Genomic DNA, 22,164 nt, shown 5'->3' on the forward strand with positions numbered 1-22,164 from the left:
CTTGGGAAACACTGTCATTTTTCCTGTTTAGTCTTGATATCAATGCTTATTGGCTATCTCTCCATTTAACCTGTATTTTTCTCATTAAAATGTATCATTTTCAGCCAGATCTGTGGTTCATGCCTGTAATTCTAGCACTTTGGGAGGCCAAGGCAGGAGAATCACTTGAGGCCAGGAGTTCCAAATCAGTTTGAGCAACACAGCAAGACCCTGTCTCCACAAAAGATTTTTAAATAAAAAATTAGCTAAGTGTCATGGTCCATGCCTATAGTCCTAGCTACTTGGGAGGCTGAAGCAGAAGGATTTCTTGAGCCCAGGAGTTTGAGAGTGCAGTGAGTCATGATCACACACCACTGCACTCCAACCTGGGCTACAGAGCAAGACTCTGCCTCAAAAACAAAAAATCATTTCTCAGCTTGTTCTTACTTCGATTCAGCTCTCAATTTCTAGCTTATGTATTTATTAATATTATTGCTTCTTTTCCTTTTTGTTTCGAAGATTACACTGTTTGCTTTCAAAAACCTTGAGATCCCTACTGAATAGCTTTGCATTTCCCCTTTTCTTTCTTGAGATAGACTCTCACTCTGTCACCCAGGCTGGAGTGCAGTGGCGTGCTCTCAGCTCACTACAACCTCCGCTTCCCAGGTTCAAGTGATTCTCCTGCCTCAGCCTCCGAGTAACTGGGACTACAAGCGCCCACCACCATGCCCAGCTAATTTCTGTATTTTTAGTAGAGACGGGGTTTCACCATGTTAGTCAGGCTGGTCTCAAACTCCTAACCTTCAAGTGATCTGCCCACCTGGGCCTCCCAAAGTGCTGGGATTACAGGTATGAACTACTGTGTCTAGCCTCCCCTTTTCTTTCCAATTAACATAAAGACCAACCTCCAAAGCTACAAGAAGGGGTGAATTGTAGCTCTGCCACCTAACAGCTAGGTAACCCAAAAAAAGTCACTGTATTTTTCTTAATTTCAGTATCTCCAGCAAATCCTCTCTCCTGCATAGAATCTCTCTATTGGAGTGTTGTAAGTTAAATGAGACAGACCTAAAACACTGAACAAGTCCTCAGGAAAACAGTAGCTGCGATTTCTATTACCATCATCTTTATTATTATGAACATTTACATGCGTTTTTTCATAGGAATTGCTTTGGCCTGATTTAAAGATTTTCTAAGAAATGCTCGTATTTATATTATAACCCTTATTAGTTTGTTTCTTTGTTGTGCAGAGGTATGAGGTAGAATATATATATAATCCCTGCTTTTTAAAATTTATTCAGTCTCTTTTGACTTAACATAGGATGAGTGTTTTGTGAAACAAATACATACAGGAATTTTTGAATTTGAATTTATCTACTTTTTTCATTTAATTTCTGCCACATATGTTACTTATGTCTATTGCCAGTAATACTGACACATGGAGAGGTCTCGCTCTGCTTCAGCTTATAGGTACTCAGTCACGAAACGCTCCCAGGGAGCTCAGGGGCAGGTTCCATTATTTTTCCAGCTTCACAGGGGAAGAGAAGCAGAGAGAAGGTAAGAACTCCCATACCCAAAGTAACACAAGTGACAGAGGTGGGATTTAAACCAGACACTCGGACTGCAGAATCCAAGCTCTTAACCACCTCACTCCTGACATTGTTCAGCTCAGTTCACCAGCTCTATGATGAAACCTTCAAATGTTTGCCCTGATAAGAGTATCTTATCATTTGTCTCTACTATGACTTTGCTTTGTATTATTAGCTGCTACCATTATTTCTGATGTACTTTGGGGACCCACATAAATTTATTTTTATTTAGGGTGTTCATATTTTAGTATTAGTATTTACTATTTATGCAAATGCTTAACTAGCCCCTTTTATTCTAACATCTACTTCATCAAAAAGTACAAGTTTTCATTGTATTCTTTATGAGTGCAATAATATATTTTAGTTTTTAATACTTTATTTACCAATGTATGTATGTGTAGCTCTTCTCTTTTCAAAAGCAATTTTAAATATTCACAATATCTTCTTTTTACGTATTTTCCACATTGTACAGTCTTGTTTCTTTTTTCTTTTTTCTTTTTTTTTTTTTTAAAGAGATGAGATCTTACTTTGTTGCCCAAGCTGGTCTCAAACTCCTACCTCAAGTGATCATCTCGTCTTGGCTTCCCAAAGTGCTGGGATTACAAGTGTGAACTACCTCACATGGCTCAGTCTTCTTTTTTTAGTAATATTTTAAAGATACAGAAACATTAACTGTTTACCATACTGAGAACATCTTACTTATAAAAACTAAATGCTGGCCAGGCACGGTGGCTCACATCGGTAATCCCAGCACTTTGGGAGGCCAAAGCAGGCGGATCACAAGGTCAGGAGTTCAGGACCAGCCTGGCCAAAACGGTGAAACCCTGTCTCTACTAAAAATACAAAATTATCAGGCGCGGTGATGGGTGCCTGTAATCCCAGCTACTCGGGGGGCTGAGGCAGGAGAATCACTTGAACCCAGGAGGTAGAGGTTGCCATGAGCCGAGATCGTTCCACTGCCCTCCAGCCTGGGCGACAAAGCAAGACTCCGTCTTAAAATAAATAAATAAATAAAATAAATGGTCTTTCTACTTTAAGGAAGTAAGATAAAGCAGGAAACAGAACAGGAAATTCTTCAACTCAGCTAGTAACTGACCTCTTGGGCATATCTTCACCTTAAATATCTTAAAGATATCCTTCCATCAGCCCCAGATTTTTATTATCTGGTATACTGAATATACAAAGTTATTATCATTTGCATCTTTTTACATGCTTGTGTTTCCTAAAACCTACATCTGCTTAAAATTTTTAAAATTATCATTAAAGTTCAAAATTTATGTTCAAAGTTTCTATCTAGACAAATTTTATTAGTCTCTGGTTAATCTTAAAAGGGTCATAAGTGTCTTTCCAGTTTCCAGGCTAAAATCTTTTTTACTATAATGGGATATTTTCTACTACTATGATTAAATACAAACCCTGTGTCACTTCTTTATACATTTTCCTGACATAATTATCTCCATTCTTTTAAATAAATTGGCAATTTTTTTCTTAAGTCTCATGCAGTTAATTCTTCTGTTTGTTTGTTTATTTATTTATTTATTTTAAGACAGAGTCTCACCCTGACACCCAGGCTGGAGTGCAGTGGCTCAATCTCAGCTCACTGCCACCTCTGCTTCCCGGGGTTAAACGATTCTCCTGCCTCAGCCTCCCAAGTAGCTGGGATTACAGGCACACACCACTGTGCCCAGCTAATGTTTGTATTTTTAGTAGAGATGGGGTTTCACCATGCTGGCCAGGCTGGTCTCAAACTCCTCACCTCATGATCTGCCCACCTAGGCCTCCCAAAGTGCTAGGATTATAAGAGTGAGCCACCGTGCATGGTCTGTTTTCCTGTTTTTTAATTCTTTTTTTTTTTTTTTTTTTGAGATGGAGTTTCACTCTTGTTGCCTAGGTTAGAGTGGGCACGATCTCGGCTCACTGCAACCTCCGCCCCCACCAGGTTCAAGTGATTCTCCAGCCTCAGCCTCCCAAGTAGCTGGGATTACAGGCACCTGTTACCATGCCCAGTTAATTTTTTGTATTTTTTAGTAGAGATGGGGTTTCATCATGTTGGCCAGGCTGGTCTTGAACTCCAGACCTCAGGTGATCCACCCTCCTTGGCCTCCCAAAGTGCTGGGATTACAGTGGTGCCCGGCCTCTTTTTTAATTCTTTAATTTGTCCATAGCATCATTGTTGTACTCCAGTGACCCTATTTGTTTTATTCTAATAATGGTCTTACTTGCCCTACACCTAACACCTTGACAACAGTCTTTTCCCTGCTCAACTTGTTTTTCTGTGGATTTTAGACCCTTATTGTCTTTAGAAGACATTTTGCCCATTCACTGAAGTATCTGATTCCTGTCACTTTTTAATTTCAGCTATTGTTGATTATTTTCAAGATTCTTTTAGGTTCTTCTTGTGGGCCAATAAATTTTTTCTTTGTCTTAAGCTACTTTTTCTTAATAGACTTTTGCTTGTTTCATATTACTTTACAGAGCTTTCAGTAGGTTTATTCAAATAGAGAAGGTATCACCTATTGCTCCATCATCTTTTCAGCTGGTGCCCACACTGGAGATTTTAAGTTTGTTTTTTAAAGCATTTACAGTAAACAGTCACCCAATATAAATTAAAATTCATCCTCTGATGGTAGGTATAATAAAGCTCTCAATTTGGCAATAAAATTTTTTTTTTTGAGACAGAGTTTTGCTTTTGTTGCCCAGGTTAGAGTGCAACGGTGCAATCTCAGCTCACTGCAACCTCCACCTCCCGGGTTCAAGTGATTCTCCTGCCTCAGCCTCCCACATAGCTGGTATTAGACCTCAGGTGATCCACCCGCCTCAGTCTCCCAAAGTGCTGGAATTACAGGCGTGAGCCACTGTGCCCAGTAAAAACATTTTATCATTTCAATTTTTATTTTAGATTTAGGGGCACATGTGCAGGTTTGTTACATGGGTAATTGCATGATACTAAAGTTTGGGACCTGAATGATCCTGTCTCCCAGGCAGTGAGCACAGTACCCAGTAGGTAGTTTTTCAGCCATATAGGTACTGCTCGGCTGTAGTACCCAAGTTTTTCAGTACTGCTTGGGTACTGCAGCTCAAATAGTCCCTAGTATCTCCTGTTCCCACCTTTATGTTCATGAGTACCCAATGCTTAGCTCCTCTTAGAAGTGAGAACATACAGTATTTAGCTTTCTGTTCCTGTGTTAATTCACTTAGGATATTGGCCTCCAACTGCATCCATGTTGCTACAAAGGACATGATTTCGTTCTTTTTTTATGGTTACATAGTAGAGTATTTTATTTTACATAAAAGAATAGCCTTGTCCTTAAAAGCAACAAGGTCTAGAATAGGAGTAAAACCTTCAGAGAAAACGCATTTGTTATCATCATGGAGGCAGGGCCTCGGAATAACTGCCACTCCCTCAACTTGCACCTTCCTGCTGGCTGCCCACTCTGCTGGCCCCTGGAGAATACCCTGGTGTCCCACTCCTTCCTTCTCTGGTCCAGCAAGAGGGTTTTGCACTAGAGGGGAGGAAAATAAAACATAGTCTATCAAGGTTGTTCATCCCTGAGAACTGCTTTTTTAAAGGATGGGTAGATGAAAAGATAAAAATGGATGCTGTGCATTCCTAGGCATCCTCCTCTGACTGTATTTCTTCTGATTCTTTATATAGCTTCTTTGTTTCCTTAGGTGCAAAACTGAAATTAACTTGTGAGGGGCTTTAGATATGAAAGCATTAAGGATCATATCAAACAAGCCCCAAAGCAAACAGAACTGAGTGTGAACTGATACATACGTGATAACAGCATTCAGATTTCCAGTAGACAGTCAAGTTGGCCCCAAGAAGTTCATTATGGATGAGTAGCAAAGCCTGATCCATCTTCAGCTCTACATGTCTTTTTTTGTCTAAGTCTGGTAAAAATTAGGAAAAGTTAAAAAAAAAAAAAAAAAAAAAAAAGAAGGTAACCGAAAGATGTGTTAGAGACAAAGTACATTCATGTGAACAGTTGCTTCCAGTAGTGCTTCTCAAAACCCTACACTCTGGGATTTCTGTGGTCTCCCACACATTACTTTGTGTATGTGCAGATATATGTGCGTGCATGCATGTGCACACACACGCAGGTCTCCTTTTGCACAGATGTCTCTACTACAAAAGAGGATTCAGTCAACACCACTCACATCTAGTGCATCAAAGGATCGTGTGAGGAACTTATATTCATCAAGTGCTAAGATGTGACATGTACTGAATTTAGTAGTTTCCCTACAGTAATGACAATCTCATGAGCTAGGTATTTCCCCCCGCCTTTACAGATGAATAAATTAAGCCTCTCAAGAATTACCTAACTGTCTGTGGTCACGGTTTTTCAATGAAATCACTGATATGAACCCAATTTGTATGACTCTAAAGTTCAAGCTTTCTCCCCTACCATGTTACTCAGCTGCGACTGTAGCCAGGCAGCTTGTTAGAAATGCAGAACTCACTTGAGTCAGACAGGTTAGCAAGGCCCAGGGGTGGGGTGCACGTGCCTCGAAAGTTTAAGAAGTGCTGCTTTCTATCACTTTGTTTCGGAGTTTGGAATCTCCTAATTTTCATGGCAGATCGGAGAGGGGTAAGGAGATAGTTTTAAGACAAGCCTCAGTCTGAAGGGCAGAGAAACTCACTGCTTCCTGGATTCACTCATCACACAGCTCACCAGTTCACTAGATGATGTTCTGAGGATGACAGAAAGATGACACACATTCTAAAATCATGTGTGCCAATTTGGTAGGAAAAATAGAGTGAACTGCTCTTGTCAAAAGTCAAAGCAAAGTGGTTCATTTCAACCAACTGGCCGTTTATATGATATTATATAAAAGAGAAGTTAATTTATCCTCTAAGTAAATTTACCCAAAAGAAAAAAATGGGGAACTACTTAATAACACAATGAGGAAGGTAAGAACTCGGTTCTCTATTTTGTAATGGGAAAGCTTCCTCTGGGCTCCCTAGTCACTCATTTGAATGGCAGAATCGGGAATTCTTCACATAGCCAGCTCAATCCCTCTTGCTCTGTCACCCAGGCTGGAGTGCAGTGGTGCGATCTCGGCTCACTGCAACCTCTACCACCCGGGTTCAAGCCATTCTTCTGCCTCAGCCTCCCGAGTAGCTGGGACTACAGACACGTACCACCAAACCCAGCTAATTTTTGTATTTTTAGTAGAGACGGGGTTTCACCATGTTGGCCAAGATGGTCTCGATCTCTTGACCTCGTGATCTGCCCACCTCAGCCTCCCAAAGTGCTGGGATTATAGGTGTGAGCCACTGTGTTGGGCCTCAATCCCTCATTTTTAAGTTTATCTTAATTTACCCTTATTTAGCTCTCAGTGAAGACAAGCCCTGCAGTATAAAACTCTTAATAATCCACTACAGTTTTTTGTTCTCTAGGCCAAAGAAAGCTTTCACAATCATTTTTTCTGTTCTTTGGTCTCCTGGAAAGCTTTCAATGGAAGCAAGGTTTGGGACCTGGAGTATGACATAGTGGGATAAATTCAATTTAAACTTGAATCTGAACCACAACCTGCCTCAGGTTCCTCACCAATAAATTAAGGGTCATAAGAGTATGTGCTTCATGAGACCGTTGGGAAAGCTAAACTTGACCACATACGAAACGGTTGGCACAGAAATAAAACAAGTGCTCAACACATGGATGTTATAGTGATCCAGGCCACATCCAACCAATGCAGAGGTCAACAGAGCCTCTTCAGGATCGGAACATCCAGTTTTTTTTTTTTTTTTTTTTTGAGACAGAGTCTTGCTCTGTCTCCCAGACTGGAGTGCAGTGGCCCACTGCAGCCTCAACCTCCTGGGCTCAAGCAATCTTCCCACGTCAGCCTCCCAAGTAGTTGGGACTACAGGAACATGCTAGCACATCCAGCTATTTTTTTTTTTTTTTTTTTTTTGTATTTTTTTGTAGACACAGGGTTTCACCATGTTACCTAGGCTGGTCTCAACCTCCTGGGCTCAAGTGATTCACCCACCTCGACCTCCCAAAAGTGTTAGAACTACAGGCGTGAGCCACCACACTGGGCCCAAGAGTAAAATCTTTAACCAAAAACAGGCTTTTGAATAGCTTCTGATATGCTTTACAACATTTCTCTCCAATTTAGGCGTGCTGATTTCTAACGACAACTGTGATGGTTGAGATCTCCCAGATAATACAAAGAACCACACTTACCAAAGAATCACCAGGCCCCAACAGCTCTGTGAAATAGCTCCTGGTGAGTCGGGCGTGGTGGCTCACGCCTGTAATCCCAGCACTTTGAGAGGCCCAGGCGGGCGGATCATGAGGTCAGGAGATCGAGACCATCCTGGCTAACACGGTGAAACGCCCTCTCTACTAAAAAAATACACACACACAAAAAAAAAAATTAGCCAGGCATGGTGGCAGGCGCCTGTAGTCCCAGCTACTCGGGAGGCTGAGGCAGGAGAATGGCATGAACCCGGGAGGCAGAGTTTGCAGTGAGCTGAGTTCACCCCACTGCACTCCAGCCTGGGGGACAGAGCGAGACTCTGTCTCAAAAAAAAAAAAAAGAAAGAAAAAAGAAAAAGAAATAGCTCCTGGTGTCTCCATTCTGGGATGAGGCATCTGAAGGTCACCTACTATCAGCCAGGATTTAAGCTGAGGTCAGTCTAACTGTGCACCTAACCGCTAACCAGTCTCCTGAGCCTCAACAGATCCCTCCCTATCAGCCCAGCCTGATTAGCCTTTTCCATGTTTTCCTCATTTGTTAGCCTGGTGGATAGAAAATGGCACGTCCTAATTATTTTAGTTTTGAACTTGTGATTAACTAGTTTGAACATGTTTTCCAAATGTTTACCATCAGTATGTGCCTTTCATATGAATTCTTGAATTATTTATTTAACCACTTTTATTTAATCCCTGACACCTTCTGAGGTATTTGCATAACTTTTCTACATTACAGACAAAAATATTAAATCTTTTGTCAATTTGTCATCATTGTTTTAAAAGTTTTCATTTCCCTTCTTCAGTTTTAATGGCTTCCATTTTCAAATTTCTAGTCACTCTCTGTAGACTTTTTCCTACACTTGATCATGGCCAATAGACGATGAAGCCATGAGCTTTTCCTTCGTAATTTCTCCACATACCATCATCCCGTCGTAGATGGAATAAGTACTGTGTGTACTCATGTTTCTCTAAGCCTCTGGTGGTGAGCGGAATAAGGTACTTGTTTTATACTTAGATTATCCACATGAATTTTAGGCTGAAAGCTCTTCATTGTCATTGTTACTAACTATGCTATTGGGAATGTGCAGAGGGGCTCAGTTTTCAGTGAATGTCAGAATTACCTCAGGAAGCTCTAAAAAAACAACAAAAGTTAACAATGCCCTGGCCCCATTCCAGACTAATTAAATCAGAATCTCTACCCAATCAGCATGATTTTTTAAATTTCCCACAAAAAACAACGAACCTCCCAAAGGGATTCGACTGTGCAGCCGAGGGTGAGGAACACAGCTAGGGAACCACAGCTAGAGACTGTCAGAGTAAAGCCAGCGGATTTTGACACCTTTTTTGTTTTACTTTGCATTATTTGAATGTGGTTATTTTAAAATAATAATAACAGTCTGTATCACTTACAGACATGACCAAAGGACCCAATTACTAAGCCATCAAATATGACCTCGAAACTGAGCTTGATGTTCAGCTTCAAGAAAAAGCTGTCACCTTCCCACACAGCAGCTGACCTAAGAAATTCCAGGGCAATACCCACAGAGCGTTACCGACAAAAGAACAATTAATTCCTTCTCTCTCCTCTGGTCTACATCGTCTTGGTGGGCAAATAACCAAATAAAGCCACCTTCCAATAGAGGGGGGATAAATGTGCTGCTTGTGTATTACACTTTTATTTCCTTTCCAAGTATTTAATTTCTGGTCTAGCTCTCTTCTCGTGAGTTATCTTAGCTGGGCATATTTTTAAAGACATAGTCTACTTTTTTTTTTTTTTTTTTTTTTTTTTTTTCAAGTAAATGCTGAATTTTCAAAAAGGAAGATGATGGATGACGTTTTTAGTAGGAAAGCTGTGCAGCCCAAACATGGGCTCCACGCGGCAGGAAAAGCCTTGCGGTCTCAACGCGGCTTCCCTTCACTACCAGTGATTACTATTTACAAATCACCTCTACCTAAAGTAAGTGCCCTTTGATAAGCTAATACTGGTGCTAAAATGCAAAGAGCGTTCAGCGGGATCAGTCCCTGACAATTGTGATCAGGCAGATTACATAACCTCCCCGGGGTCCTTGCAATTTTAAAGGAGGGGAGGGCAGGAGATCCAGGTTGGGTGAATCAAGGAGCACACAAAATGTAATCCGCTGAGCCGCTTTTCCAAAATTCACGACGCATTTCTCCTCCAGCTTCTGCCTGGGGAGGAGGGGTCGTTTGAACTCCATACACAGACACTAAAACTTCGTATTATGACCAAGATAAGGGCGCGAAAGGGGAAAGAAAAGCAGCTGATTCCCACCGTCCCAGGTGTGGACCCTTCTACCCAAAGGGGTTTGCGGTGCTTGCCCGACCCCTCTGGGAGGGGCGTGTGCGAAGGACCTCCTAAGGCCTGGGGCTCCCCGGTCCAGGGGTCTAGATGGAGGCCTGGAATCTGTATTTGTCATCGTAGCCAGTTGTGCAATCACAGGCTGAGCTGAGCGCCTCTTAAGCCAGAGCACTGGACAGGAGCCCGGGGCCCGGGGCCGGGGCCCCGGCAAAAGCGCCCAGCCCAGCCCCTCCCAGGCCGCGACCCCGACTCGGAGGCGGCGGCTTCCCAGTCACCCTGGAGGGAAAACGCGCCGAGGGGAGACGCGCGAAGGGCTCGCCCGGGACCAGGCTGCATGCAGGCCGCGCCCCCACCGCCTTCTCCGCGGTTCCTCACCCGCCGCACATCTACGCGGGTTCAACCCCAGCGCGGGGTAAAAGCGCGTCCCGGCCCCGGACTTCCCACCCGCTGAAGCCAATGGGTCGCACGGCTCCGGCGCCACGTCCTCGGGGGCTAGGCCCTCGGGGAAGTGACCCTGCTCTAAGTCCCTGCGAACAGTGGACTGGGTGCAGGGGGAGTCCGAGCCCCCCCCGCCCCGGTCCTTGGCTGGCCCGCCTCCTGGCTGCCAGTGTGGGGAGTTCCCAGCGTCCCGATCCGAGGCCTCTGTTTAGACCGAAGGCGCCGGGACGCAGGTTCTGCAGGGGTGGGCGCCGCCTGGGCGCCCAGGTGCCACTCCGCCGCGGCCCGAACCGCCCCCTCCCCCGCCTCCGCTGGGCCCGGCCGCAGCAGCCCGAAGTCCGGCCTCCGGTCTGGGGCGTGGGACCGCGAAGTCGCAGAAATAGCCTGGGCCGTGGGGGCGGTTCCGGCCCGGCCTAGCCCTCGGCGCCGCGCACGGAGGTAGGGGCGGCGCCGCGGGGAGGAGACGCCGCGCTCGGAGCCGGCCGGGCGGCGGTAGGAGGCGTGCACTCACCTCGAGGCGGCGCGGCCTGGGCATCGCGCTCCGAAGAGCCGCCGGGGGCCAGCAGCGCGGCGCTCAGCACTGACGCGGCCAGCAGCAGCACGACCAGCGCCCTGCCCGCACCGCTCATGCCCGCCGACCGCTCGGCCGCCCCTGCCTGCCCGCCGCGCCCCGCCCTGCGCTGCTCCGCCGCGGACGCCCGCGCGCCCGTCATGCCCCCTCCGCTGCCGTCACCGCCGCCTGAGTCACCGCGGGAGGCGGAGGCGCCCGGGAGCCGCGGGCGGGGGAACCCAGGGGCCGGGCCGGGCCGGGCCATGCTAGGCCCTGCCCTGGGGGAGCTGGCCAAGAAAGAAGCCAACGCTCTGCGCCCCTGCATTGGGACTGTTTGTCCTCGGGAGGAGAAACGGCCGGAAGAGAGGCCCCTGCAGGCTAGGAGCCTTCCTCCCCCGCCTCACCTTCCCCAGCCGCATTCTGCCAAACTCCCGCGCCAGCCAGCCACTCTCCGCACGGGTGTCAGAGCCTCGGTCCCTGTTTTGGAAAACGCCTCAGTAAGCAAGACTGCAGAGTCCCTGCCCCCAAGGCGTTTATTACCCAGAGGGAGAGGCACGACTTAGAAGCCACCAAGCGGCCCCATCTCTTGGAAGAGCCCCAGGCCAGGCTGACAAAGTGGAAGGGAGCAGGCCGAGGAGTCTGCACACCCGTTCCAGGCTGTATTCCGGGAGACGCTATCGCAGGTATAAGGGACGAGTACAGTAATACCTATAGCAGACGTGTTTGTAATTGCAAAACCTTGTCAAGCTGAATGTTCACCAGCGAGAAAACAAACTGCCCCACAGCAGGCGAAGTGCTCTACAGCTTCCCGCATCCACATGGATGAATCTCAAAACACAAGGCTGGGGAAAATGCAAATTGCAGAATGCCTTTGTAATAACTTATATAAAGCAAAACAACAATGTATGTTGTTTAGGGATATCCATATGTGTAAGGAAAATACAAAGGCACACATGAAAATGATGCGGGACGGTGGGGGTCCTTGTCACACGCCAGGAAAGATTAGGCTCTCAGACCATTTGAAGGGTAAGGCAGGGTTTTATTGGGTGTAAAGGAAGAAAAAGGGGAACAGGGACTCAGCAGAGCCAGAGTTCTAGTTGTAGGCTCCCCACCTCACAGATTAAATCCCAGATTCCACGGAGGAAGAGGGCCAGGCTCCTCCCAGCTGTAAACTGAGGAGCGAACTTCTGTGGCTCCGCCCCAGTGCAGTGCATAGACCAGTGGGAATTTTACCAGGGAACCCTTCCCATCTGGCTGTCTCATTCCCCCTTCTAAAGAAGTCCATCTAACTGCCATTAGAACAAGGATAGGGACGAAGAAGGATCTTAGCTGTTTCCTGCTGACAGGAGGCACTGTTTTGGGAAAATGGCAATCAGATCTCCCTCATAGGCCTATCTAAGGATCCCCGGCAGAAGGGTCCATGGTCCAAGGCTCCAGTTGCATGACCGTTTGATGTCCTGGAAGCAGGAAGAGACAAACTGGGTTATTAAAACACATATGGCCGGGCACGGTGGTTCACGCCTGTAATCCCAGCACTTTGGGAGGCCAAGGCAGGTGGATCACAAGGTCAAGAGATCGAGAGCATCCTGGCCAACATGGTGAAACCCTGTCACTATTAAAATACAAAAAATCAGCTGGGTGTGATGGCGGGTGCCTGTAGTCCCAGCTACTTAGGAGGCTGAGGCAGGAGAATCACTTGAACCCGGGAGGCAGAGGTTGCAGTAAGCCGACATTACACCACTGCACTCCAGCCTGGCAGGTCAGGAGTTCGAGACCAGCCTGGCCAACATGGTGAAACTCTGTCTCTACTAAAAATACAAAAATTAGCCAGCCCTGGTGGTGCCTACCTGTTCTCCCAGCTACTCAGAAGGTTGAGGCAGGAGAATCGTTTGAACCCGGGAGGCGGAGGTTGCAGTGAGCCAAGACCACATCACTGCACTCCAGCTTGGGTGACAGAGTGAGACCCTGTCTCAGGGAGGGGAGGGGAGGGACAAGGGGAGGGGAGGGACAAAGGAAGGGGAGGGGCGGGGAGAAACAAGGGGAGGGATAAGGACAGCTCAAAAATCCTGAGGCCTTTTACCAATTTGTACAGGGGGGCCAAAAGTCCGAATGGTAAACAGCTTTACTCTTTTGCTGGCATGTTGCATGTTGGGCTTCTGGGTTCCCTTCCCCTAAAACCAATCCTAAGCCAGCCACTTTAAGGTTTGGGAAATTAACTCTTTCCAGTTTGAAAAATGCATCTGAGGAGAGCGTCCCATAGTATGGAGACACAATTACCATTGTAATTGTGAACCAAGGAGAAAGGAAAAAAGAAGGCATTTTTTCAAAGGAATCCGAAGGGTTCAAGATGCATTTGAAAGTGGTGCAGACTGAAGATAAATGGCTACCCATATAGAAAGAGGGGAGCAGGCATCCCTGGTTCCCTTCTCTTCCTGGCAGATACCTGGGGTACGTGAGGGACAGAAGGAATAGCGTCCTATTCCATTCTTGCATCCCCAAGTCCTGGCAACCTTGGCAAGTGCTACCATGAGTGCCAAAGCGGCTTGCATCAGAAATCTTGGAATTCCTTAGACCTCACTTATGCTCAGGGGTTGGGGGGTTGCATGGACTCCTTCTCATAAGCCAAATGCTAAAGAAAAACTGTGGAACTGAGTCCTCCAACAAGGGAGAGAAAAGCATGTCTTGTGACACACCCAGATAACTGGTGGCTATAGTTATGCTTGCTAGGATTTGGGTGCATGGTGCTTGGCTTTGGTTAGCTCCCTTGGTCTTACTTTCCCAAAAGGAAACCTCTGGATGATGGGCACCCTATTTATTATCATCGCCTGGCAGAATTTGCAGGATAATTGCTTATAACTAGAATACTAATCCAGATTTTTTTACATTACGCATCCCTCTTGTTCTTTCTGAGCTGTAGCTGGAGATTGCTGGTTGGTTCACAAGCAGGGTTACCCTAAAAATGTAGGCAAAAACTTAAAAACAACTGAGTTTAGAATTGAATGATAAATGTATAAGTTTTGGAACATAATTTCTCTCCAGTCCTCATTGTTTAAAAAAAAAAAAGAAATTATGATAGGACTCAGTTATTTGCAAAATAGACTTCAGTCTTACACTTGGCCTGATTATTTACATAAAGTGCAGCAAGAATAATTATTTCTACAAAGGCCTTTTGAACTGGCTTTGATGGAACTCTGTTCCACAAGGAATCTCAGGTAAGATAAAGCCAAGCCCAGCCATGAGCTGGGCTAATCCTCTCCTCTTAAGGTCCCACAATACACCCTGGGTTGGGTGATCCTCTCCTCTTAAGGTCCCAAGATAAACTTGGAGCTCCGGGACCCATTAGAAAGTGACATTCTTTACTGACCACAGGTCAGGAACCCTATACAGGGACTGTGTAGACAAGAGTATTAGGCCAGTTTCCCCACTGGGCTTTTATTGGCTCTGCAAGTCGAGACTGACTCTTTAAACAGAAGCATAGCCTTCCAGTCAAAGCCTTGGGAAAATAACCAGTTTTTCCAATTGTGTCTTGTTACAAAAGATAAACGGATTCTTATCGCACCAATCCAAACAACTGTATTGCCATAAGTTAAGAATACTCACAGATAGTTTCCAGGTTCTAGAGGAACCAGGCCGGGCACGGTGGCTCATGGCTAATCCCAACACTTTGGGAGGCCAAGGCGGGCAGATCACTTGAGGTCAGGAGTTCGAGACCAGGCTGGACAACATAGTGAGACACCATCTCTACTAAAAATACAAAAAGTACCTGGGCATGGTGGCCCCCACCTGTAGTCCCAGCTACTCAGGAGGCTGCTGCAGGAGAATCGCTTGAGCCGGGGAGGCGGAGGTTGTAGTGAGCCAAGATCCCTTCACCGTAGTCCAGCCTGGGCAAAAGAGCAAGACTGTCCACAAAAAAAAAAGGAACCAGGCAAAGAGAAACAAGCATGCTCCAAATCTTGTTCACAGGAGTATACCTCACTCAATTATTAAAGACCATAAATAGTTTAAAATAAGTTTCCCTGACTCTGAAAAAAAAAACAAGGATCAGCAATATTGCCAGCAAGTCAAAAAGGTTGCCTCAGCTTTGAGTTCAGTCCATTTAGTTCTTGTTTTGCTTGATATTCGTGAACACTTCAGCTCTTTATGAGTCCTGTACATTTTCCTTTATTCCAACATGACAATCTCCAAAGTTATCAGAAACCTGTATTTGAGAGTACCTGCCAGAGTCCTATTGTTTATTATAAACCATCTTTTGAAAATGATTAAAACCAGACAACAATTGTCTGTGAATAGCAAAATGTCCAGGTTAGTTGCAGTTAGAAACACAATTGACAAAGAAGTTTGGCTATCTCTGTAGTTCACAATAACTTAACATAACAACCTTAATTATGGTTGATAGCATATACTTAATTAGAATTTTAGAAATCCCATACAATTTTGGAACATACATTAGCATTATTCACAAAAATATAACCTAAAGAAAACTAAACATCATTTTGGCAATCCCATGTACCTAAACATGTCAAATGATCCTATTTACCTATTTTTTTGATATTTCAGGAGCACTCCAAACCATCCAAAAAGCCAAACATCAGAAAAGACAATTTTGAAACTGAAGTTTGATTTTGGGAAGGCTGTTAAATATGTTCGAGGTTTAAAGCACTTGATGTTATGAAACACAATTCCAGATTACCCTAAATTATTTATTTTGCCAAAATGATGACTCAGAAATTTTAAAGAAGCAAAAACCTTTATAACTCTTTACAAAATTTGCCGAAGAGCAGATTAGTGCCTTAAGAATACCTTGTTGTGCTTTTATTTCAATGCTCAATTTACAGAAAAATCATATAATACCCTTTTGAAATTTAGTCAATATGTTCACATAGAGAACCCCTTTGCAAGATAAATTTCCACAATGCTTCCACCACTTGTTTGAACCTGCTACTTCATCCTATCTAATTTAAAACAATCCTTTAACCCTAGGCAAAAATTTACATTTCCATGCCTTCTTATAACCTTTTACAAAAAAACACATTTGGCTGGGCATGGTGGCTCACGCCTGTAATCCCAAGCACTTTGGGAGGCTGAGGCGGGTGGATCACAAGGTCAGGAGTTAGGGACCAGCCTGGCCAACATAGTGAAACCCCATCTCTACTAAAAATACAAAAATTAGCCAGACATGGTGGTGCATGCCTGTAATCCCAGCTACTTGGGAGGCTGAGGCAGGAAAACAGCTTGAACTCAGGAGGCAGAGGATTCAGTGAGCCGAGATCATGCCACTGCACTCTAGCCTGGGCGACAGAGCAAGACTCTGTCTCAAAAAAAAAAAAAAAAAAAAAAAAAAAAAATTTTTTTACTGTTCTTAACACACCTCACATATAAATCTATTTCCAGTAGTCTCAATTACATGTTAAAACAGTAACTCCTAGCAGTTTTTAATTTAAATGTAAAACTTGGTAAGTTGTTTTGTGTGCTAGATGCAGCCAAGGTTTGACTCCTAGCATAATTAAGGGCATGGTTAGTTCCATATGTTCCCAGGCCTTAATAATTATGAAGCCAGCAAGTCAAATAGTTCTCAAAACCCAAAAAGCAATTTATAACCTTAAACACTTAGCAGATCTTGCATCTGACCTGCATAATTTAGTCCGCCTATTTACATTTTGATGGCATCTGCTTTTTACCAATAATCTTTAAAGAAGCTGTTTTTATTTCTCAAAGACTAAAGTCACATAAACTGAAGGTACCACAGCTTTTATTTTCTCTTTAAAAAAAATAAGCGCTTGTCTTTCTTTAGGCCAGATTAATTAGAGCTCTTTTTACAGACATCATACACAACATATATATATTTGGTTACACAGACAGGCAGAAGAAACCCTAGTCACTGGGTGGGATCCTTTAAGAGACAGGGCTAGGAAAACATGCAGCTATCAAACCAGAAAGGAACTCATTCCCTAAGGCAGGATTGCTAAACAAAGCCTTACCAGGGAGTTACAGGCCATGCCCCCACATTGTAAAACAAGATGGAGGCCTGCAGTGAAGTTCCCTACAAACCACACAGACATGCAAAGCACACCAGTGTGCAGGCCAGTTGGAGTTTCTCTGGGGACCCCTTCCCACCTGGCTGTCTCAAAAAGATAAACACTATGGGCGGATCATGAGGTCAGGAGATCAAGACCATCCTAGCTAACCCGGTGAAACCCCATCTCTACTAAAAAATACGAAAAATTAGCCAGGCGAGGTGGGCGCCTGCAGTCCCAGCTACTCCGGAGGCTGAGGCAGGAGAATGGCGTAAACCCGGGAGGTGGAGCTTGCAGTGAGCTGAGATCAGGCCACTGCACTCCAGCCTGGGCAACCCAGCGAGACTTCGTCTCAATAAAAAAAAAAAAAAAAAAAAAGATAAACACTAAATTCCAGTAAGGGTTGAGAGCAGAAAGGGAGGAGAAGCTAAAGGTCTTCACTGACAGTGTTTCATTGCTTAAGTTGGGTGATAGGGTGCATCCTGTATTATTTTTTATACTTCTTTGAGTGTCTGAATTATTTGATAATTTTTTAAAGCTACAAGACAGTGTGATTAGTGCTATTAGGAGGCCAGTGCTAAGGTGGCATTTGACAGAAGCACCCAGGCTTTTGTCTGGGAAGGCTTCCAGGAGGACTGTCATTTAAGTTGAGCCCTGAGAGCTGTTCGCCAGGAGAAAGCAGGAAGAGTGTTCTCAGGAGAAGGAACAGCCTTTCCAACAGCCCAGAGAAAGTGTCACTTTGTGAAGGAACTGAAAGAAATCTGGGGTGACTAGAGCAGGGTTCTGTAAGGGGAGAGGGGAGACAGGAGGTGAACTAGACAGCAGAGTTGAGTATAGGCTTCTTCCTCAGTAGAAGCTGTTGGTGAGTTTGAAGGTGAATAACTCAGGAAAGTAATGGTCATGAGCTATCTCACAAACTCAAGTTCAGTCAAATTATTTTTCTCAAAGAAAGCCCCTATGCCAGAATGTCAGGACATTCAGGTACTCCCTCTTTCCTCTTTGCCCCCTGCCCTATGGCTCGAAATCCCAGGAGCTGAAGAATGCTGGCATTGGAGCGGTCTGGCCAGGCCATGGCCAACTAGTCGTCATCTGCCTAACACACAGCAGCGGCCCTCTCTGGCCTAGCCCTGGCTTAAACCACAGGAGTCACTGGGTGAATGTGCCCTTCTCTTTTTGCTTGGAGGACACCTTTTTGACACCCTCCCTGTCCAGGAGAGTCTGGAGTTCCTGTCTTAGGGCTGTGCATAGCTGTTCCTGTACCTGGAAGACCCTTCCTTACCCAGACACCTCATGGCTCCTCCCTCACTTCATTCAGCTCTCAGGCCAATTGCTGCCTCATTTAAGGAGGCCTTCCACAAAAACCCTATCTAAAGCTAAAACGTGCTGGAGCCTCAGATCTTGCTCTTCTTCATTACACTAATCTCTACCTGACATTACGTGCATTTGTCTGCCCCACTTGCACGACAATGTAAGCTCCATGAAGGCAAGGAGTTTGTCCTACAGGCAAGAACCTTCTCCTTTGACTGTAATACATTAACAAACAGCTCCAGAACCTCATGGCTTACCCCAACAACAATCCCTTTCTTGTTCGCACTGATGCCCAATGCTTCATCACAGCAGAAGCGGCAGTGGGAGGACAACGTAGCAAATCCTACACTGGCTCTTCAAGCACCTACCTAGAAGAGATGTCTATGACTTCCTTCACATTTCTCTGGCCAGATCAAGTCATATGGCCCCATGTGATCAACAGATTCATCACCTATTCAACTCTCAGCAACTAGAAAAAGAGGGAACTTCCTCAGTATGATAAAGGCATTTCCAAAAAACAGCTAACCTGACACTTGCAAAGACCGAATGCTTCCCCCTGTGGATCAAGAACAAGGCAAGGATACACAGTAAGGCAAAGAAATAAAAAGCAAACAAACTGGCTCTATTCAAAGATGGCCTGATTGTACATGTGGAATATCTCAAGTAATCTACCCCTCAAAAAGCTACTGGAAATCATGAGTTTGGCAAGGTCACAGAATTGAAAGTCAGTATACAAAAATCAATTGTATTTTTATTTTCTGGACATAAACAACTGGATGTTGACACTGAAAAAACTGGAATTTACAATTGAATTTTTTTTCTTTTACAATGGAATGGTTTTTTTTTGTTTTTTTTTTTTGTTTTTTTTGAGACAGAGTTTTCCTCTTGTTGCCCAGGTTGGAGTGCAATGGGACGATCTCAGCTCACTGCAACCTCTGCCTCCTGGGTTCAAACGATTCTCCTGCCTCAGACTCCCGAGTACCTGGGACTACAGGTGTGTGCCACTACACCCGGCTAATTTTTTTGTATTTTTAGTAGAGATGGGGTTTCACTATTTTGGCCAGCCTAGTCTCGAACTCCTGACCTCATGATCTGCCTGCCTCAGCCTCCCAAAGTGAGAATTTTTTTAATTTAACAAAACAGGTACAAGACCAGAACACCGAAAACTACAAAAAGTTAAACAAGACCTAAAAAGTTGGAGAGATATACTGTGTTCATAGATTGGAAGAATCATTACTGTTAAGATGCCAGTTCTCCCCAAATTGATCTATAAGTTCAATACAATCCCAGTCAAAATTCCAGGAGTTTTGTTGTTGTTGTTGTTGTTGTTAAAATTGACAAGTTGATTCTAAAAATGTATGTGGAAATACGAAGGACCTAAAATAGCCAAAACAGTTGTGAAAAATAACAAAGTTCCAGGTCTTACAACTACCTGATGTTAAGATTTACTAAAAAGGGATAGGTGCCGGGAGCGGTGGCTCACGCCTCTAATCTCAGCACTTTGGGAGGCTGAGGCAGGCAGATCACTAGGTCAGGAATTCGAGACCAGCCTGACCAACATGGTAAAACCCCATCTCTACTAAAAAATACAAAAATTAGCCGGGTGTGGTGGCACATGCCTGTAATCCCAGCTACTCAGGAGGCTGAGGCAGGAGAATCACTTGAACCCAGGAGGCAGAGGTTGCAGTGAGCCGAGATCACGCCACTACACTCCAGCCTAGGCGACACAGCAAGACTCCATCTCAAAAAAAAAGAGAGAGACAGGATAGAGAGCCTAGAAATAAACACACACACTGGTTTTTCACCAAGCTGACAAAGGAATTTAATGAAGGAAAGGATAATCTTGTCAATAAATAATGCTGGAAAAATTGGATATCCACATGGAAAGAAACCTTGATTCTAACCACTACTTGGGAGGCAGAGGTGGAAAGATCGCTTGAGCCTAGGAAGTTGAGGCTGCTGTGAGCTACTACACTCAATTGTGCCACTACACTCAAGCCTGGGCAATAGAGAGAGGCCCTCAAAAAAAAAAAAAAAAAAAAAAAAAAAAAAAAAACCCTACATGGAGACACTAATCACACCCTAAAACAGCTAAAATTAAATGGGCTGAAATAAATAACAAGTGTTGGCAAAGATATGGATCAAATAGAACTCATACATCACTAGTGGGAAAATAAAATGGTACAACTACTTTGGTAAACAGTTGGAAGTATATGATATTAAACATATACTGACATATGACCATCTGACCAATCAGGTATTTGCTCAAGACAAATGAAAACATGTCTACACAAAGACTTATATTTTAAGGTTAACAGCAGTTTTATTCATAATATCCCAAAACTGGAAACAATGCAACATCCATCAGCAGATAAATGAAGAGTGTGGTACAGACATACAATGGAATAACTATGCACCAATAGATATAACCTACTGATACATGCAACAACATAGATGAACCTCAAGAACATACACTGAACAAAAGCAGACAGACACAAAAAATATATACTACACTACACTACTATATTCTACAGTTTGAGTATTTGTGTCCCTCCAAAATTTATGTTGAAACTTAATCTCCAATGCAATAGTATTAAGAGATGGGGCCTTTGGAGGTGATTTAAGTCATGAGAGCTCTTCCCTGGTGAATGAGCTTAAGTCCTTTATGAGAGGGGCTGCACACAGCATTTGCTCTCACTTTTTTTTTTTTTTTTTTTTTTGCCTATCTGCCCCTTCTACCATGTGAGGACAGTGTTCAAAGCACCATCTTCAAAGAAGAAACTGGGCCCTCAGACACCAAACCTGCTAGTGCCTTGATCATAAACTTTTCAGCATCCAGAACTGTGACAAATAAATTCCTGTAATTTATATAAATTACCCAGTCTCAGGTATTTTGTTATAGCACCACAAATAGACTTAGACACTGTATGATTCCATTACTGGAAATCTAGAAAAGAAATTCTAATCTTTCCAAAAAGATAGGAAAGAGTCATTGCTTGGAGCCAGCAGAGAAGAAAGGATTGATTGGGATGGGACACATAGGAAATTGCCGGTGTGATAGAAATGCTTTGTCTCTTTATCTATGGGGATAGTGACACAAGTACATAAATGTATCAAAACTCATTGAAATATACACTTAAAACTGTTGCATTTTATTATATAAAATAATGAATCAATAAGTTGAGTTTTTAAAAACTCAGTATTTCTTCCTGGAGTCAAGAATGACTCTGAGGTTTCTGGCTTGGGAAATCAGATGCATGCTGTGCCACCTACAGATAAGGAAACACAGAAGCAGATTTTGAAGAGAGAAAAGTTATCTGGGAAATCTTGAGCTTGAGTTGTTCTTTAGAAAAATGTTCATTCGAATCTCTTCTCCATTTATTAATTGGACTGTTTGGTTTTTGTGTTGAATTACAGGAGTTCTACATGTACACTGGATATCAATTCCTTATTAGATATATGACCTGCAAATAAAATAAATGTAAAAGTCAGGAGAAATAGGAATTTGGGAAAAATGAGCACATATATGGCAAGTGAAGTCATGGCAGAGAATGAGATCATCCAGGTAATGTGTGTAAGGCTGAGAACAGAACCTTCAGGAGCACCAGGGATGGAGAGAGACTGAGAAGAAGCCAGTGACAGGAGGAAAACTAGGAGAGTATGATGTCACAGAAGCCACGGCTTGTATATTACAAGGAGGAAACAACAAAAGATTATCCACTCAACTAAGCTACCCAGTCCTTTGTAACCCAGTGATAGCAGTTTC

The 22,164-nt window shown here is 44.0% G+C and overlaps 2 protein-coding genes across 9 annotated transcripts in view; both read right to left on the reverse strand.

The window, feature by feature from the left end:
• Positions 1-11,170, reverse strand: part of HGSNAT (heparan-alpha-glucosaminide N-acetyltransferase) — a 50,417-nt gene extending 39,247 nt beyond the window's left edge. For 2 of the 4 annotated variants that reach the window (XM_050800391.1, XM_050800388.1), the window contains exons 1-2: positions 11,038-11,155; positions 5,344-5,459 (exon numbers count right to left, since the gene is read on the reverse strand). In XM_050800391.1, the coding sequence (XP_050656348.1) occupies positions 5,344-5,459; positions 11,038-11,155 (234 nt within the window). Of the gene's footprint in view, positions 1-5,343; positions 5,460-7,759; positions 7,922-11,037 lie in introns of all 4 variants that reach the window. The other 2 variants (XM_050800390.1, XM_050800389.1) reach the window with 2 other exon arrangements.
• Positions 11,171-11,739: 569 nt separating this feature from the next.
• The window catches only part of POMK (protein O-mannose kinase), a 49,094-nt gene continuing 38,669 nt past the window's right edge, over positions 11,740-22,164 (reverse strand). For 3 of the 5 annotated variants that reach the window (XM_050800423.1, XM_050800422.1, XM_050800424.1), the window contains one exon: positions 20,482-21,862. The gene's annotated coding sequence lies outside the window, so the exon portion shown is untranslated. Of the gene's footprint in view, positions 12,534-14,485; positions 14,958-20,481; positions 21,863-22,164 lie in introns of those variants that run through there. The other 2 variants (XR_007728101.1, XM_050800425.1) reach the window with 2 other exon arrangements.

Source organism: Macaca thibetana, chromosome 8 (genome assembly GCF_024542745.1).
Source record: "Macaca thibetana thibetana isolate TM-01 chromosome 8, ASM2454274v1, whole genome shotgun sequence".
Taxonomy (NCBI): Eukaryota; Metazoa; Chordata; class Mammalia; order Primates; family Cercopithecidae; genus Macaca; species Macaca thibetana.